Below are 19,982 nucleotides of genomic sequence, written 5' to 3'. Positions count from 1 at the left end.
TAAACGTGTTCCCATAGTGATGGACACACCGTGACCGATGGTGCGATTTGAAAACAACAACAACATTTAATAGTGTACAATATGAGACCATGGAAAACAACTAGATATCTCAAATCTTGACGTCTATTTGACGATTGCATCTGTAACACTGCCTCCATGAATTGGGATATTTTAATTAAAACCGTAACCAGGTTACAAGTTGCTTGTTTAATGAATGAACATAGATTCTGCAGTATTAACATTTATTTCATGTTGTTTTAACAACAGTCTTATAACAAAACTGTAGAGGCAAAGCTTAAGGGATTCTACTATAATCACTGTTGGGACTTCTTGAAATAACTTCTTATAACCCCAGATAAATATATCTGGGCCTATAAAACAGTCGCGCTTAAGTCAACTACATATATGGCCCTTGAAAGAAACAAATTTATCTGACAAAATTTTTCCTGTTCCACCAAAAGGTTGTACAAACTACATTCATGAAATTTCATGAGAATGTTGGTCAGAATGGGCTGTGATGCACCTGGCATTTCTGTCACAGTTAATTCGTTCTTTCACCAATCCGACATAAAACCATTTCAGTGTCAAGGCGGCGTCTGGGGGTATTCATCACGGCTGTTGTAGCTCTAAGTTTTAACTGAGGATCAGCGCATATAAGCAAATACAAACTGAAGTAACAATAGGTACATGATTGTTTAAGTCAATCAGTAAGGGGGTAATACATTATTTCGTGACGACAATCGCCGAGCTGCACCGCAATTACAGACATATGTAACCTATAAACGGAGTTTTTTAACTGACACACGCATGCACACACACTTAAATACACTCGCATGGTAGTCAATAAAACTTGTAAAGAGTGAGAAAGTCTCTTTTCTCTCCACAGAAGGACAGGGCCAGCCGCTTGGTCTTGGTTGTGTACGCAATGGCCAGCGGCTTCCGGCGGTCTTTCTGGTCCCATATGAGGACCGTCTCGAGGCCGCGTCCGTCCGTGTGAACGCGAGCGATGGCGTTTTGCTGCCACTGGCAAACGTATACCTGACCGGACGTCGTCATTTCAATTCCTTTATAGTAACATCCGGTATCCGGTTCCCGGCACTGTGTTAATATTTTACCTGTCATATCTAAGCTTATCACACCATTTATATAATCTGACACATATATCACCTCCGTTTTAGGATCAACAGTGATATAAAGGGGGTATCTAAATACGGTCTTTGATAGACGAATTTTCCTTCTAAGTTCTCCAGTCGGAGCTAATACTTGAATTTCTCGCTCTGCAGACCAACCTGACGTTACGTAAATATCTTGCGCATGGAACGCAATACCATAGCATTCAATATCTAATAGAAATCCTTTCTTCTTTTCAATGTCCCTGCCACTAATTTTCAATAGTTGCACTATCTTTTCTGCCGGCAAAGTGGCCGCTACTTCATGGTGAGAAATGGCTATAATGTCTCGCGGTGACGTCACCGTGGAAACGTAAGTAAGCGGCTTGAAGTCTGACCCAAAAAGCTTGATGCATTTGTTTGTATCGTCTGCGAGTACAAGTCTTCCGTCAAAGAGGAATGTAGCACCGGTAATAAAACACGTCTTCCTGTCTGATTTCAGCTTTACATTGACGTCTGCGGTAAAGTTAGGGCGGCGGTTATCACCGGTGCTGCGTCGTGAGGAGGCTGTAACGAGCAAGGCGATGGATTTATTAGGAGTCGTTGTTATAATCTGTGAGTGAACCTTATTCTCTTTATAGGACATTGTGCTATTGTTGCGACTGAAGGTAGTCCGGACAAGCAAATTGATGCCATTGGTGGTGGTGGGGGGGGGGGGGGGGGGGGGGACTATAATGACAAGGACGAAAATGTGTTCAGAATTACATATTATTCAGTGACTACAGTGGATATTTAGTCAATCGTTTTGAAGAACTATGTCATTTGAGGTAAAAACTTACCAAATAACATTTCTCAAGAGGAGTGTATTGCAATACACTTGTTCAAGGTCTACCATATAGGTGTAAATATAATCAATGGATATAATTTAATAAACGTTGAAACAGAACTGGGCCGCATTTGTTTCCCCCAAAAAGTCAGTACCTAAAACGGATGAGATTACAAATCATCTTTGCTTCTATTTCTACGAAAATGAAAAGAATGGGTATCATAAGTGCGGATTTTCATATCACGTGCTCAATTTCATACCTATAGACGGTGAGAGGTCGCGGCGGGCGGCGTTTTTCTCAACCAGTATTTCCCCGAGGGCCTCGAGGCCACCTAAAAACCTCTCAATGTTTGTATCTACTACAAACTTAACGCCGTCCTTCTCTGACGGACCTATCTTCTCCAGCACTCCCGAGTACCGGCCTATGACGCCCTGCACGCGCTTGATGTTGACAAACATGTCCGCGTTAGTTTCTCTCATGGTTGTGTCGACTTCTTTATAAGCTTCGTCTAACACATTGATTGCGGTTTTACATGTTTTTATTTGGCCGTTGACCTGTTGTGTTCGCTCGAAGTAATATTCATCCTTCTTTTTCATTACAGCTTCTTCTAATTTATTAAGAATCCCGTCTATAGATTTCCTGTACATTTTCACAGTTGTGACCAATGTTTCAGTCTGTTCCTCAACGTTTTTTACGAAGTCAAGTTTTTGTACTTGAAGATCTTCAAATTTGTTTTGAAGTTTCTTGATCGCCGATTCTAAATCCTTGCACATTCTGAACACGTAATTTCTGTCTGCGACTGCGCTAAGGGGCACAACTTTCGCACACTCACGGTGACTCGCGAGAACGCACACGTTGCAACACAGGGTGTCATGCGATTCACAGAAACTGATTAGCTTCGCCCCGTGTTCCTGACACATCTTCTTCTGTCTCCCGAGAGTCTTGTCTGGAGCTGTCTCCTGTGTAACCGCTATCTGAACGTGTTTCCGGGTTGCAGGGGCCTTGGCGTGGGTCTTAGCACAATAGATACAGAAATGGCCGCCACAGTCCTTGCAGTATTTCACGGCGTTGGATGTCTTGGCTGAGAATCGGCACGGGTCGCACGTGACTACTGGAGCTTCCGGATGTCCACTTCCGGAAAAGACGCTTAATCTTGATGCTCGCACACTCATTCTTGGCGTTGACGAAATCATTTATCATTCAGAATTTGTAATTAACAAACAAACAATGCCTTTCACAGTTTTTCAGTGCATGAAACTTCGTATTCAAGGTTGTTCGGTTTAATTTTGCACAATTCTAACAAATACTATTTAAATTGGCTATGGAGTATTTATCCATTTCTACCACGTTTATGTTCCCTGTTAATGTATGAATGTATAACTGGGAAAGGTAATACAGTATGTAACGTGAGTCAAGTTGGTCGTGCTTTCTGGCATTGTTTTTGTTCCAGGCCATTGGCTCTAATAGAAGACGTAAAGGCATGTATAGAAAACATTCAGATAGTCTTTGTTTTCCTTTAAATGCTAAGAGAAGTGATTTTATGATTTTTTAAATTAGAAAATAGAGTTGACGATCCAATATATTACTTTATTTAAATTACTGCCGTTTCATTTTGCATTTATTTAAGACATGCATTACTTAGGCCACACCATTTTTTGTACATGAGAAGAAATGCCGCGTCAGACGAACTAACGTAATAAAAAGAAAAACCCATGTTTTCTATTCCGTTCAGGAGCGGGCATATATGTACGACCCGGCCTGTGACTTAGTACCTTGACGTTGAGCAATACATAAATGTATGGATGTTGTTTGTATGTTTGAAGCGACATGGCATGAAACAATATTTTTTAGGGGCATTTTAATTGTTGAAAAAAAAATCAGTCGCTTTATATGAAATAAAATAAATATGATTTTGCAATTTACGGTAAATCCGACGAAAGAAATATCTAATTGGTGTGGCCTTAATACTATTAAGAAACAAAGGCAACCCTGCAGAGGTATACATGTGTAATTAAGTTGTCCGTGTCTGTCATTAGCAGATTTCTAAGGCAACCTAGGCTGTACATGTTTATAGTCAAATAACCATACATCGAGCAAACTGCAAATCATTCGCCTACGTAGAAAATGCATCGAAAACTGAAGAAATAGACGTCTCTAAAAGCGTTCTTCTTTAATCTTACGGTACTAACTACTATAGCTACAGCAATATAACAAAAAGAGGATAAACGCGATAAAGGCAACCCCAAAATACCTAAAACACTGTGATATTCAATTCCTCTATCGTCATTTACAGTTCTTCGCATCAAAGAAGCCAATTAGAGCCAAGCATTTCATATACTCTGTTTTGGTTATTGTCGTGACTGAGTCGATTAATTTATTATGCTGCGACGTCGAAATAAATCATCCAATTATCTGAGTTTCAACGATAATCGATTAGCCGATTATAGTTTACGAATAGAAAATTAAACGAACTTATTACAGCTGTTGCAGTCGCCCTCTTGGAGTATATTTGTAAATATCGGTCAGGTAATATCGATGGACACGCTTCTCCTGTATGGACTTAAACTCCTGAAACTATAAAGGGCTGTTATGCTGCATGGGCTTGCGACAGATGTCACACATAAGGACTAGCTAGTGGTCATACACGTGTTGGAACTCCAGAAGTATTTACACATAGGGTCGATCCTCGAAATGCTGTATCACCGTTCTTACGATGATCCCCAGGGCTCGCTTAACGTTGACCCAAGAGAACTGTTCTAACCAACCTGGTGGAGGAGCAATTGTTAATAATATATGTTCTGTAATATTTTACTTTTCATTGTTTTCCATGAAGGAATTTTAGACAAAAATATCTAAAAAATAATAAGATTAGCATGTAAATTGTTTTAGGCGTAATAATGAAGACTAGTGACGGGACCAACATGACCACAGGGACATAATGTAGCTAATGCTGAATACAAATAACTTAAATCTAGACTTGAATTCTCTAAAATATTAACTTCAACAAAATCAATAATTATATTAATACAAAACACAAAAAGAAACCACGAGTTCGGGGCGGTGTCAGGCCCGACCCCGATGGAAATAAGCTCTTGTACAATTGCATAATATTAATCCCCCACAAAGTATCTATAATGGTTTTAAACTTTTACACTGTTAACCCACCACCGTAAATGAATAGTTCCATGTATTATTCCACATGTATTTGCCTAAATGTCAAGTGTAGTGAAATAAAAAAAAATGAGATGAGTTGAGTTGACATTGAGAAGTACCCTCTCACAATTAAAATAATTAATGTAAATCATTTAAAAATATCCATTTGTCTGATATATGAAAAATGTATAAGTATTATTATTTTGACTACCGGAAATATTTTGTTTTCTATTTCTATTATTGTTTGAATTAGGTATTACTCATGATCTGTACGCTTATATATATTTATATTCTCTTTATTTCCACCATTACAGTGATTAATTATATAAATAATACAAATTATATAAATAGTACAAGTGTTACACATAATAAACAGTCATAGAAATATCATAAATTATATACAATATCACATACATGCCATGAACAAATTATAACATTATTACACACTCTCAAACACAATCATACTAGTATTTGGTGACAAAAAAGTAAGAACATTTATATAATATTAAACTTTATGCAAAGGAAATATAGGAAAAAGAGTACTCGTTTATCGTAAGAAGGCAATGGCTAGAGTAGAGAAGTTTAGGTTAATAATGGTGTTGTTGATAAGGTAGATTTGCCGAATAACTTAAGTTGGTGATGATTTGGCAAGGGATGATAACTGTAGAAATAATATTAGATGAGTTAGGCACTAATACCCGCACTTGTCGAAACGAAATACAAGTGAAGGTTGTGCGGTGTTAAACATCTACGTTGAAAACAATTTAAAAAGAAAATAGTATTTGTGATACGTCTCACTTTAATTAAAGTGGTTTGATGTTGATATGGAAGAATGGTTTAAGTTCCCATAATGATTTAATTAGTAATATTAAAATATTTGTAATTGCCAAATTAAAAATAGAAATAATAAAAGAGGAAATATGTTCCTGACAAACAAATTGCTTTACATTATTATAGAGCAAACAAAAACAGAGCACAATATTTAGTTGCTAATGAGATCAGCTAAATATGAATTGTTAAATTGTTAAGCTTATTCAATTTACGAACAAACATGTAAAACATGTAACATGTATTTAATGTGAAGAATATTTCATATCAACATAATGCAAAAACAAGCATTTATAAGGTGATACGTCTTTCAGAGATTTAGACTGTGAACTAGTCAATATATAGTTTGCAATAGTAACATTGTAACATCTTAATCTATTTCGCTTATAGTAAATAAATAACTATCGATCTATCTATATCTATAAAACTTGACACTTTATTTAATTCACATTATAATAATTAGTTCATTGTTTACACGAATTGTGTTAATGTACGTACAGGGGCGTAGCTTCTTATAGGCCGTGTAGGCCGCGGCCTACACATTTTTCAGAAATAACGAAAAAGTGAAAATGCCAAATCTGCAATAAAAACTAAAGGCATAGGGGGGTTGGAAGGGAGAATGGTATAAAATATGAAAATCCGACAAATGTGCTTTAATATATCGGAAACCGGGTATTTCAAATATTCAAATATATCGTTTTCCTTTTCTCTAAAATTCATTTTCACGCGACATTAATGTTTTGTATATTATTTATCGAAAGTTTCATATGGTCAGTACTCTAGAAAGTGGCCTACACATATATTTTCGTCAAGCTACGCCCCTGACGTATATGACATTCTTGCAACAACTTGTACTGGAAACTACCAAATATGTAAATCTTGAAAATATATTGATTGAATGTGGTTTTACTGAATATACATGTATCTACATTATTTACAGTATCAAATTATTGTAATTTATAATCATCATATTAAACTGAGTTGTGTTTGTCGAAGAAATGTATGATAGTGATAGTGTGATTGTATGTTTTGTATGTTGCTTAATATGTAACTTAGTATATGTGTTTTTGTAAAACCTTTTGAGTGAAGGCCATGCTGGAAATAAGTAGTATGTCTGTAATGATTGTACACTTAGTATTGAACCTTCGTTAAATAAAAATAAAATAAATAAAAATAAATTTGGTCACAATACATACCCAATAACTAAGCGGCGTGCGTCTGGTATCCGATACAACTAATACAGGAATTTGTTTCCCCATATAAAACTGTCCATAGGTGGTATGAATCAGTCGGAGAGGGTGAAAAGGTTTTTGGGGATAATGTAATTATATACATGTACTAGTATATATTATCAGAAGGTCGTCAGGGCGGTGTTTACCCTTTGGCCAATAAGCCTGAAATATTCAAGTAATAAAACCAATTTAATTGACACAAACCTGCATTTGTATTGAAGCGCACGTATGCACAAACAGTGTTTAAAATTAGAGGACGATTTTCGGATATTCAACTTTTTATACCATTTTTTACCGTATTACGTTTTAACAAGCAGTTCAGCTTACCCCATGCCTCATAATAAAAAAGCATAGCTAAAATGCCGTCCACACCCGGCTTACTTTATTGGAGTTATAGATACGAGTTCTTGAAGGAGAAATCGATTTGTTTTGTAATATTATGATCAACATGATTTCTTTCTTATCCCTACACCCTAATCCAGGACAATTAAGGGAGACCTAAATTGTTGTTGTTGTTTTTTTTTTTTTTTTTTGTTGTTGTTGTTGTTTTTTCTTCTTTTTCTTAATGCTGCTCGACCAAGATATTTAACCAGTTTCATCAAAATCTTTATTCACTATTAAGGTTATAAACATTATATTATTATCATATTGCTATGCTGAATACAGTTGTTGTCTTATGATCTGTCCATTTGTTTAAGAACTTAATTGATTTTATTTATTTTTCTTAATTTCGATCATGGGCCATTTGCTCGTAATTAAATATGTATATACAAGCGGAAGTATTCCCTATAATGGGTATACAACAGAGAAAATATTTCAAAGTTAATGTACTTAGAAAAGTATATTGAATCATACAGATACAGTTGTTAACATTGCGATATAGATAAACCTATTTATAAATAATTAAATATGCTTCGCCATACATGTATACATAAGCTATTGTATTATGTTATGTAATAATTTGATCAAGGGTCATATTGGCCTATTTCAAATATGTAGTGTGTTGTATGTTGCTTTTGAATAAACTTTCTCCTATCAACATCTCTGACTGATACTGCTACATATGAGCCTATCTGGACCATCAGCATGCTTGTACTTCGGTAGGGGACCATTAGACATTATTGCTACGCCCTGGGTTATGGATTAGAGGGGTTATGGATAAAAGCATTTTGTTACGTGTTTGTTAAGAACAGGTTTCCATTCTGTCTTATATGGTTCGCAATATGTCAAAGCAGTTGCCTGAAGTCGTTATCAATATAACAAGTTTTTTTTTTTTTATTTCAGACAGCTTTTATGCAATCATTTGTCGAGTGAAATATGTTTAGCCACATTAGTGAAAGCCACGTCTTGATTAAACAACTAATGATCAGGGCCGGCCAAAATGCAAAAGTGGGTGGGGAAGGTCAAAACTAAAACGTTTAAAAATGTTATATTTAATTTAGTTTTTAGGAACGATCTTGTTTGGTAATGAAACATATATTTTTTGTTACATGTTTGGGGTTAAACATATTATACAAAAGATTGTATCAGATTTTGGATAAAAAAGTATTCACATTATTTCGAAAAAGTCCATTGACAGACATTATTACTTTGTTTTTATGTAAAAATGCCCCAGACTAACTATTCAACAATTTCTTGAGAGATCTTGATGTTATCTGGTAAAATAAGAAAGTTATTCAAAGAAATAATGAAAACTCGCGTTGCAAAAATGAATCTATCTTTTTTAAAATAGCTACAATCAACACAAAGCCCTAATACATTGTTAATTGGGGATTCCCGATAAAATTTGACTCATAAACATATTCTTTTAGTACTGAGACATTTTCGGTAAAACGTAAATGCTTTTTGATTGGAAATCTGATATAATATACTTTCGTAAAAAATGTTCAACTCCTAATTACAGTCTTTTATGTTGCAAGAGATATGAATCATGCTTGTTAAATATTTAACCTCAAAACTAAATAGAAATTGATTTTTTTTTAACTTTTTAAATTTTGGTCCTTAAATCGACTTTTGCATCGCTGTCGGTCCGTAAACATTTTTGATATTGGCCATTATTCCTATTTGCTAATAGTCAAATGCTATTTTCAATTTCTTTATTTCCAATATGCCAAATGTCTGGCTTCTATTTGTTGATAATATAACAGTTGTGAGAACGTTTTGACAACCTTGGACGATCAAAACTTTATTTCTCTAATCGGAATACCTCGACACTTGCCATCGAAAAAAAATCGGATGCAAACTCCACGCAGTGTTACTTCCCTTACAGCACAGTAATCTCTGCCACCATACAAATCACGTGACCATTTACTATCGAAAACAACCTCGGGTGTATATGTTATCGGCTTCCAATGTCAGAAGTCTTAACATTTAACTACGCTGCTAGAAGCTCGCGTAGTAATTTCAATTTAGCAGTTAAACTTAATGAACAGAACAGAAGTTTATTTCGACTTATGCAACAAAGCATCTCGTCAAACAAATATATACAAGTAAACACAATGTTCATGCATGTGATTATCGTTACAAGGTAGCCAATATCAATAACAATTCAAGAATAGCTTAAGAAATATGGAGAATGTTCATGTATAACAATATATAATAATATTAGATATAAGGAGCTGTTTATCTGGTTAATTAGATACATTATGGAAATGCAGATGGTTAGTGGTTACAACAGTGATTAAACGATTACAACTTAAACAATATCATTGATTTATAGGTTTCTTCTATTATTTGCTGTACCTAAAATTTACATAAATTTACAATAGTTGTTTTGTTATTACTACTAACTAGTTGAGTAAATTAATAGATGCTTTGGTTTTACATAAAAATACTTTTTAATAAAAATTGATCGGAGGTCATCGAAACAATTACAACTTATTACAAAATGAAATTCATCCTCAAGTTCCTATATATGACAAAATAAGCATAATCTTTCATTTCGTGGCAGTCTGTTTTGTTCGTACCTTACAGTTTCAATACGTAACATGTGCGCTGATACACGTAATTGAGTAAGGTATTTAATATCTTTTTTGTTATATAATAAATTAAGATACTGAGCCATACAAAACGTACTGTGCAGATGCAAGTATAAAATATAAAGTTTCGCACTGTTGGCGATATAAGCACGCCACTTTAGTACTATCGATTAAACGTTGTTTAAATTTGCTTCAGTCATTATAATTTCCCGGATTTACCCAGACGTCAAAAAATCCATTCTCCTCAAGTAAACATTTAACGTTAGATGCCCAAGTTGTGAGGCCTTCCTCGCTTAAATCAACTAATTTACGGTATAAATATATATATTATTAGACTGTTGTACTTTGAACCAGTATTTAATAACTAGCACGTTTCTGTTAATATATATTGGATAACGCCCTAATTCTTCGCAAACTGCCGCTGTACATGCACTTTGCTTAACTCCTAGAAGCGATTTGCAAAATTTTAGGTGGATCCTTTCTATATTTTTCGATTTTGAAACACCCAGGACAGAACTCGCATAATTAAGGATCAAACCTACAAATGAGTAAAACAACTGAAGAGCAATTTTCGGAGGTACGTCATATTTATTTATATTTTTGGTTAATAAGTTCATAGCCTTTAGAGCCTGACCGACTACATATTGATTATTTAAAACGAAAGTGCCCGTATAGTTAAATACTATGCCTAGATAGTTACAGCTGTCAACAACTTCAAGTGGTACTCCACTATAGACCAAAGTTTCATTAGCCCTAACCGGTCATGTTTACGGAATACTACAAATTTAGTTTTACTTCTTAGCCCCACGTTATGCAATAATCGTAAAGATGGTCTAAACTTCTTTGTAAATCTTCTACTGAGTTTCCAGTTATTACCATACCGTCTGCAAAAATCAATATCATAATACATAAATCGTATAAGCTAATACCACAGTCAAAGTTCTGTTGTAGAAACAGTTCTAGGTCTTCTAGGAATAATGCAAACAATACCGGTGATCATTTTGTCCTTGACGTAAACCAATAGAAATATCAAAGAAATCGGAGACGGAATTGCAATGTTTGACACACGATTTTACCACAGAAAACATTGCTTTAAGTTTCCCATCCAACCCCATTTTGAAAAGAAAACAGAATCAAATGCCTTTTTAGGTCTACAAAAGCGCATGGTAATCGTAACTTATTAAATTTGGCATTTTCGATAACATTATGTAAAACAAATATTGCATCTTCTGTGCTAGATCCCTTTCGAAAACCAAACTGGGCATCCGACAACAAGTTATTTTCACCGTACCAGGTTTCGATTCTTTTAATGAGCACACGTGTAAATATTTTCCTAGATTACTAATTAAGGTAGCTTTATGTTACAGCATGTAGTTTACGCAGCTTTTTGTTAAATCATGTAGTGTACGTAGCTTTATGTTATAGCATGTAGTAAACGTAGTTTTATGTTACAGCATGTAGTGAACGTAGATTATGTTACAGAATGTAGTGTACGTAGCTTAATGTTACAGCATATAGTGTATGTAGCTTTATGATACAGTAGGTGGTGTACATGAGCTCATACTTCATTGTTTTAAGTATTTGTTAATTTTAGATGCTTTAGCACTTTCTTTTAATACGTAGTCTTAAAGATAGAAGTAGTGGTGTTTACTGTTTATAGCATTTTCTTTTGACATTATTAAAGACCATTTATATTTTCAGTGAGTCAGTGCTAATATAATGCAGTTAACGTAGCTTTACGTTACCCAAAATCAAACTTTTCATTAGTGTAAACAGTAAGCCATTATACATGCACACATGGTCACCAGATATGTTTTATTGCTATATTAGGTAGATCTGTTTACCATATCACTGATGGTACTTCAGCATTAAACAATAATTGTACCCTTTGTAAAAAGTCTAAATCAATTAAAAAGATTCTTTTAAAGTCATGTTTAAGGACCAAAAATTAGTTTTCCCGGAATTGTATCTTAAATCACTTATTTTATCAGTAGTTTACTCTATGATATCGAAAGTGCAGAAAATATACAGTAATAGCATAAAAAAAGTATTTTGGTTTTAGTGGGGTTCGAACCCATGCCTGTAAAGCTAAAAAAAGTATATAACTGCCGCCTTAACCAGAAGGCCATCGGGATTATAACAGAAGGTTTGGATATTTTGACTTTTTAACGATACAACCGTTCAATTTAAGAATAAATGCAATGAAAAGAAAGGATTTTTTTTGTAAAAGGATAATTCTGTAAATTCTGTAAGTATATCTTACATTGATTTTTCCATTACTAACACTTTTTGAGAAGGTAAAATATTCACGACCAAGCAAATCTTAATATCTTAAATAGCAATATAACATTGCCAAAACATAACAAGGTTAAATCCTAAATATAATTATATACACGTTATGACCAAAAGAAAAATAATAAAAAAACAGAAACATTCCTAAGGCCGACATGCTCCCAAACGCATCACATTGAAATACCAATGTGTTAAGGCAACTTTGACAGTTTTCTAAGAAAACTAGACTCTGGTTACCATGGTAACTGTTGAAAAAAATACAGTATAAATAATCCTGCGCAAACCTATACAGATAGTATGCACTATTATCCGGGTTAAAGTTACTCATGTTTGTTGCTGATTATAAACGTTGTTCAGACCATTTTAATGATGACACAGCACCGATATAATTTGATTATAATGATCTTCACATTTTCATTAATGATACAAGGTAATTAATAATTTCCTTAAATGTTATTTACATCTATTTGTAAATCATTTTAAATTGACTATTTTAATAATGACACAGCACCGATATAATTTGATTATAATGATCTTCACATTTTTATTAATGATACAAGGTAATTAAATATAATTTACATCTATTTGTAAATCATTTTAAATTGTTTGACAATATTACCAAGACCAAAACTATTTATATAACAAACTAATGAAATATGTCATGCGTTATTATTACGAGTGTTATGAGCATAACTATCTCTATCTTTAACAAGAACTGAATGCATATGCGAGTCTGGGTTATTCATAACTTTCAGCCAGTACTTTACTACTCGTTTTTTGCCTAACAGTGATAGGGGAAACCTCACAAGTTTGCCCAAGACTGCAACGTTAGATGTCGGAGGTTTTACGCCGAGCACCTTCTAACAAAATTTCATATGCAATAGGTTAATCGCTTTAAAGACGTAAATACCCCATAATTCAGAACCATATAACAATATTGGTACCACAAGAGAATCAAACAAAGACAATTTAGTTTTCACATCTAACTTTACTAAATATATATAACCAGTGGTTCTCAATATAGTTTCAACAACGATAAAACATCATTATTACAATAATGCAATAATACTATCGTAAGGAATAAGAGGAATACAACAATGCATGAGGTATCATAATTAAAACATACCGGCAGCAATATGATAAATAATCTTTTGCAAGATTATACTATTCGTCAGGATAGTGGGTCCGTTCACGTCGGTTCTTTAGATGGTAGTGATTTTGCCGGGAAGGTTAGCACCGGTAAAGTGGTTAGATAAAGCGCCCCCTATATATCTAAAAATAGCTTACTCCTAAGAGAACCGGAATAACCACTTGCCTACTAAACAAGTACATAACAGATACATACACGACGTACAGACGATACATTGACATTACATTTACAAGACATTGACTGCTATCGCGCATTTAACTTAATGACGAAATGATGAAATGATGAAATGAACGGGTTATTACATATAGATAGTAAATGGTTATAAGCTTTTAAGGCCTGTTCACTTAAACTTTTGACAGCATAACGCATGTTACCAGTGTAAGTTACATTAACTCCAAAATAACAAATAATATTAACGACCTGAACTCCTTCATATTTAATAAGCCATTTGAAGTTGTTTATAGTTTTTCGTTTTTCCAATATGCATACTTTGGTTTTATTCGTGTTAATTTTCAGTCCCTATTTACGAATACTCAATCAATCAATCAATCAATCAATCAAATCTTTATTTCCTCCTATACAGAAGATATGCAAATATATTTACAACGTGTAAGGTGCTCTAATATTGAGCAATATGGAACAAGTTAACACAATAAACAGGGAAAACGTATCTAACATAATTATATATAATATGCATACATTTAGTTACACATATGTACATTGGATGCTTTTGTTTTTAGGTTTTGTATTCTATTTTTTTCATCTTATAACGGGTCCACATTGTTATTTGAGCTAGCGATTTAATTAGTGATTATAAACATAGCTGTGATGAGTATAATAACAGGTATGTATAAGAAAACGATGCATGCATTTTATACAAGTATTGCTGTGTACAAGAGGCTTTTACGGAATATGTTTCTATACTGTTCGGTTTAACTGTGTACGTAGATAAGTTGAGGTAAAAGTGATTATGACTATGGTTATAATCGGTAGTTGATTAGCAACCAAGCTACGGTTATTATGAAAAGCGCTATTAAATGTCGCTTCAGCAAACTCTAGTCAAAGTATGCACGTATACACCGTAATGTACTATTGTATGAACATTGCAGAAGTAGAACGTTGTTGTCCGTGTCTATAAAAGGTTCTAAACGTGCTCCGAGAAGTCGCAGAGTCCATTGTATTTGTTCTAAGTTATTTAAGCTTTCATAGTCATGTCCATTCAAGATTTGGGTAGTAAAGTCTTCTCTAATTGCGAATGTGTGGTAACACTCGCTTAATATATGTACAAGCTCTTCCTGAAAGGTTAAGTTACACTTAGCACAATGTCTGTTTCGTAGAATCGAAGGTCTGCACCACAATTTTGCTATAATCCTTGCTGTGTGACGAAAACTACTTTTTCTTGAAATAGTATACATAATAGCAGGTTGTAAACATGGATGAAGAATACGAAATAACATAAAATCGCAATCATTAGAAGTACGGATATCCCAGCATAACTTGCATATAATTATAACAGCATTGTTAACCATGCGTTTCCAAGTTTGTTTATCTGGGGTGGCTCTTTCTACGGAGAAGTAGCTATTTAGCACATATTGCATGTTATATTTGGTCAACAGCTTACATATATCTGGTATAAATCCTCGTTTAATTGAGTTGTTATCAAGAATGTAAGAAATATATTTTCTCACAAAAATTTGTTTACTTATACATTTGATTGGAAGCATTAACAACTTGTGTAAGAACATCAGTTTTCTTTTTTCGACGTAGGTATCTAACTTATTTAATCCTAGAATAGATTCCGACATATCCGATCTGGTAAAGATAGGCAGTCCTTGTATCTTTTTGGCTACGAAGTGTTGGAGACGGTTGATGGCTAAGGTGTCAACGTTAGTCATTGAGTTCCAGAGTTCGGAGCTGTAGAGAGCAATGGGAATTACATTTTTTTTTGTAATGACTTGTGGATACTAAGGGGTTCACACCGAGAGGGTGGACACCCTGACCCACCATTGAAAAAAAAGATTTTCTAGCTTTCTGTAAGCGTTCTAAAATGCGTGTACTTATTTTAAGGCTGCCCTCTTTGGAGGTGCGTTATTGATGTAACCTGTTTTATTTCTTGGTCCCTATAGATGATGCATACTTGTGGGACTCGGCGGGCTTGAGTAAATACGACTACGTTAGATTTATCAACATTGATATCAACGTGCCAACGTTTACAGTAACTATACACAATATCCACCATGCATTGCAGCTTATACGGAGATAACGAGATGAGAGAGATGTCGTCGGCAAATGTTGGGCTGCCGCAATTATCAGAAACCGAGAGCCATGCTTACTTATCTCTTAGTTTTGTAATAGGATATCGAGATAAACGAGATAGTAAAAACTGGACAAGACTCCCCCTTGACGCACGCCGCGGACTACGTCGAAGGTATCTGACATTAGGTCTTGACAAACACGTACGGTGCATGTGAGGGATTCATAAGAGGACTTGATGAGGACTTAGTAGTTTACCTTTAAGGCCAAGTCGACCTAATTTGAGGAGTAATGCAGAGTGCCTCACTGTGTCAATGGCGGCTTTCTGATCAAGACATGCAACATATGCGTTGCGCTACCTTTGTCGATAGCATAGAACATTGTTTCTTGGAGAGTAAAGGATGTGGTCACACAACTGACACCCTTTTGGAATCCGTTTTGTTGTGGGCTTGGGAAGGTGTTACTTGCTGACGACACATGAGAGTTGATCCGTTCGGCCATAACCTTTTCGAAAATTTCGCAAAAACAAGGGAGTAATGATATAGGTCTGTAGCTTGAAGGGTCACGTTGTCTTTTCCTTTACCTTTATATAGAGGGATGATAACGCTGTTTTTCCAATTTATTGGTATTTTCTCATGCATCAGGACTAAATTGAATAGTAGTGTAAGCGCTTTTGTAACAGCAAGTCCGCCAAATATGACATGTTCATTCATTATTCCATCATGACCAGGGCTTTTTCTCTTCGCGAGGGATTTGATTATTTTGTTAACCTCATCTAAGCTAATTGGGGTGACGGTGTTGTTAGTGGTTTTACATGTAAGATAACACTGAAGTTCGAACAAATCATCATCTGATAGGATGTCATGCTCGTTTGGGTGACTAAAAACTTTTGAATAGTGGTTTTTGGACTAGGGCACTTGGGGCCTAGTTCATAGCCATAAACGCGTTATCTGCATTCTCAAGCCGCATCTGGGGGTTCACTGGCGTAATGTATTCACACGCTTTATTTTGATTGGATTGCGATTAGCGAATTTGAATAATCAAAGTAGTACCAGAACTGATTACAATGAAAACATCCAATAAAAATAGTTCTCCTAACAATTCAAGCTAACTGTATGTTCTTTTAATGAAGCACAAGAAATTCATACGTAGCAAGTGAGTTAATCGGGTTAACTACATGAATGTTCTTGCATACGGTCAGATTATATACAATAAGAATATGAACATATTGGAAAAGTACGCATCGAAATTTTTCCGTTCAATGCTCTGTATTGGTAGACTGGTACCCTCTTTCTCTTTTATCCGAAATGAAACCAGTATCAGCTAACCGCGGTGCCCGTCGCGCATTCGAAATGTCTTGTGAATTCATACGTAAAGCGAATAAAGCGTGCGGTCTAAGTAGAAAACAACCAGGAAGGTTGATTTAAAAGTATTGTTATCCTTTGTATAGAATGTTGGTTTTCCGAAGTCGGTCCCTGTTCTTTTTTTCGACATAATTTGCATGTTTCCGTGATATTTTCTTTTCGATACAAAGTTTTTTAACTAATCATCGCATGGCACTTAGCACTTTTTTAAATACAACATGGTATTTATTGTTCAAATACTATTAATGGTAACTAAAAACCATATGCCGCGTACCTGTATAACTTTATCTATTTTTAGGAAAAGTAAATCAGGGTACCAGTCTACTTATTGACCTCAAAATGTACTCTGATCAGAGCGTCCGAATGATTCAGACATGTATGTTATCACTACTTCCGGATGCTGATGATGTGAATTTCATAGTGTTTTATTGAGGAAATAAAGCCGATATTGAATGATTACCACCATCAAACGGTTTTTTTTTCATCTTACCGAGGGTAGCATTTTTAATTTGACACGTAAATTTTCAAGCAATACAATTTCGTTTAAAAAAATCATGTAATTTCAATTTCGCAAAATGGAGATAAAAAAATATCAAATATGCGCATACTTATTTATGAAGTTTCATTCTAAATGAAGCCAAATGTATGAATATGTGCACAGCATCTGTGAATAAGATGATTGTTTACCTATGTGCATAGAAAAGTCTTGGAGCCACTCTCAGTGTAAGTACATAATTACATGTACTTTATTCATTTTGTTCAGTGATATGGTGATAAGCCATCGCCATTGATAAAACAATCTTGCATGCTTATTTTTGATTTCCTCTCTTATAATGCACCAGTCAATTGTTACCACGGCCCCCTCGGGGATATACCGGGGAAAAGGGCTGTGTTTTTACCTTTCAGGTGTCCAAGTAGCTAAAGAACTTCAGCGAACACATTATATATTACCTTCTTGGACGTGTTGTTAACATCAAAAAAATAAATATCAACATTAAAGTTATGGAAGCCAGAACTAATGTCCTCGCAATGCCGGGTGATTGCGGTGGTTTTGTCTTCCCTCAAAATATATCAGGGAATTGCTCTTACCTTAGATCCCCTGGGTGCGGGGACGTTATTCACGGGATTTTACCACCAGTTCGTTCTCCCAGGGCAGGGATTTTACCGGGGATTGGCTGGACCGAAAGTCAAAGTACCTGCTATTCCCCTGGGGGGGGGCGTGGTTACAAATGACTGATGCATACTTTACAAGTTTTTTTTTCTGAAGACGCTTTGTGACCCTACACCCTGGTTAGCTCTAAACCCTGGTAATTCTACACCCTGGTTAGCTCTACACCCTGTTAACCCTACACCCTGGTTAGCTCTACAGCCTGATAACTCTACACCCTGGTTAGCTCTACAGCCTGATAACTCTACACACTTGTTAGCTATACACCATGGTAACTCTACACCCTGGTAAGCTCTCAACTCTGGTAACTCTACACCCTGGTAGCTCTACACACTGATTAACTCTACACCCTGGTAACTCTACACACTGGTTAGCTCTACACCCTGGTAACCCTACACCCTGGTTAGCTCTACAGCCTGATATTTCTACACACTTGTTAGCTCTACACCCTGGTAGCTCTACACACTGTATAGCTCTAACCCTGGTAACTCTACACCCTGGTAGCTATACACACTGGTTAACTGTACACCCTGGTTAGCTCTACACACTGGTTAACTGTACACCTTGGTAACTCTACACACTGGTTAGCTCTACACCCTGGTAATTCTTCACTCTGCATAGCTCTACACCCTGGTACATCTACCCCCTTGGTTACTGTACATCCAGGGTAATTCTTCACTCCGCATAGCTCTACACCCTGGTATATCTACACCCTTGGTAACTGTACATCCTGGGTAATTCTTCACTCTGCATAGCTCTACACCCTGGTATATCTACACCTTTGGTAACTGTACATCCTGGGTAATTCTTCACTCTGCATAGCTCTACACCCTGGTATATCTACACCTTTGGTAACTGTACATCCTGGGTAATTCTTTACTCCGCATAGCTCTACACCCTGGTATATCTACACCTTTGGTAACTGTACATCCTGGGTAATTCTTCACTCCGCATAGCTCTACACCCTGGTATATCTACACCCTTGGTAACTGTACATCCTAGGTAATTCTCCACTCTGTATAGCTCTACACACTGGTATATCTACACCCTTGGTAACTGTACATCCTGGGTAATTCTTCACTCTACATAGCTCTACACCCTGGTACATCTACACCCTTGGTAACTGTACATCCTGGGTAATTCTTTACTCCGCATAGCTCTACACCCTGGTACATCTACACCCTTGGTTACTACATCCTGGGTAATTCTTCACTCTGCATAGCTCTACACCCTGGTACATCTACCCCCTTGGTGACTGTACATCCTGGGTAATTCTTCACTCTGCATAGTTCTACACTCTGGTATATCTACCCACTTGGTAACAGTACATCCAGGGTAATTCTTCACTCTGCATAGCTATACACCCTGGTACATCTACCCCCTTGGTAACTGTACATCCTTGGTAATTTTTCACTCCGCATAGCTCTACACCCTGGTATATCTACACCCTTGGTAACTGTACATCCTGGGTAATTCTTCACTCTGCATAGCTCTACACCCTGGTATATCTACACCCTTGGTAACTGTACATCCTGGGTAATTCTTCACTCTGCATAGCTCTACACCCTGGTATATCTACACCTTTGGTAACTGTACATCCTGGGTAATTCTTTACTCCGCATAGCTCT

At 35.8% G+C, this 19,982-nt stretch overlaps 1 protein-coding gene across 1 annotated transcript; it reads right to left on the bottom strand.

Annotated features, from left to right (window-relative positions):
* Nucleotides 1-206: 206 nt before the first annotated feature.
* On the bottom strand, nucleotides 207-3,284 carry LOC128218314 (uncharacterized). The gene is made up of 2 exons (XM_052925964.1): nucleotides 2,196-3,284; nucleotides 207-1,676 (listed from the first exon to the last, which is right to left on the bottom strand). The coding sequence occupies exons 1-2, from the start codon at nucleotides 3,127-3,129 to the stop codon at nucleotides 841-843; spliced, it is 1,770 nt and encodes a 589-aa protein (XP_052781924.1). The 5' UTR covers nucleotides 3,130-3,284; the 3' UTR covers nucleotides 207-840.
* Nucleotides 3,285-19,982: the final 16,698 nt, after the last annotated feature.

The sequence above is a fragment of the Mya arenaria genome, chromosome 14 (assembly GCF_026914265.1).
Source record: "Mya arenaria isolate MELC-2E11 chromosome 14, ASM2691426v1".
NCBI lineage: Eukaryota > Metazoa > Mollusca > Bivalvia > Myida > Myidae > Mya > Mya arenaria.
Note: the sequence above shows the minus strand (reverse complement) of the source record. Positions and strands in the feature narration are given on the sequence as shown.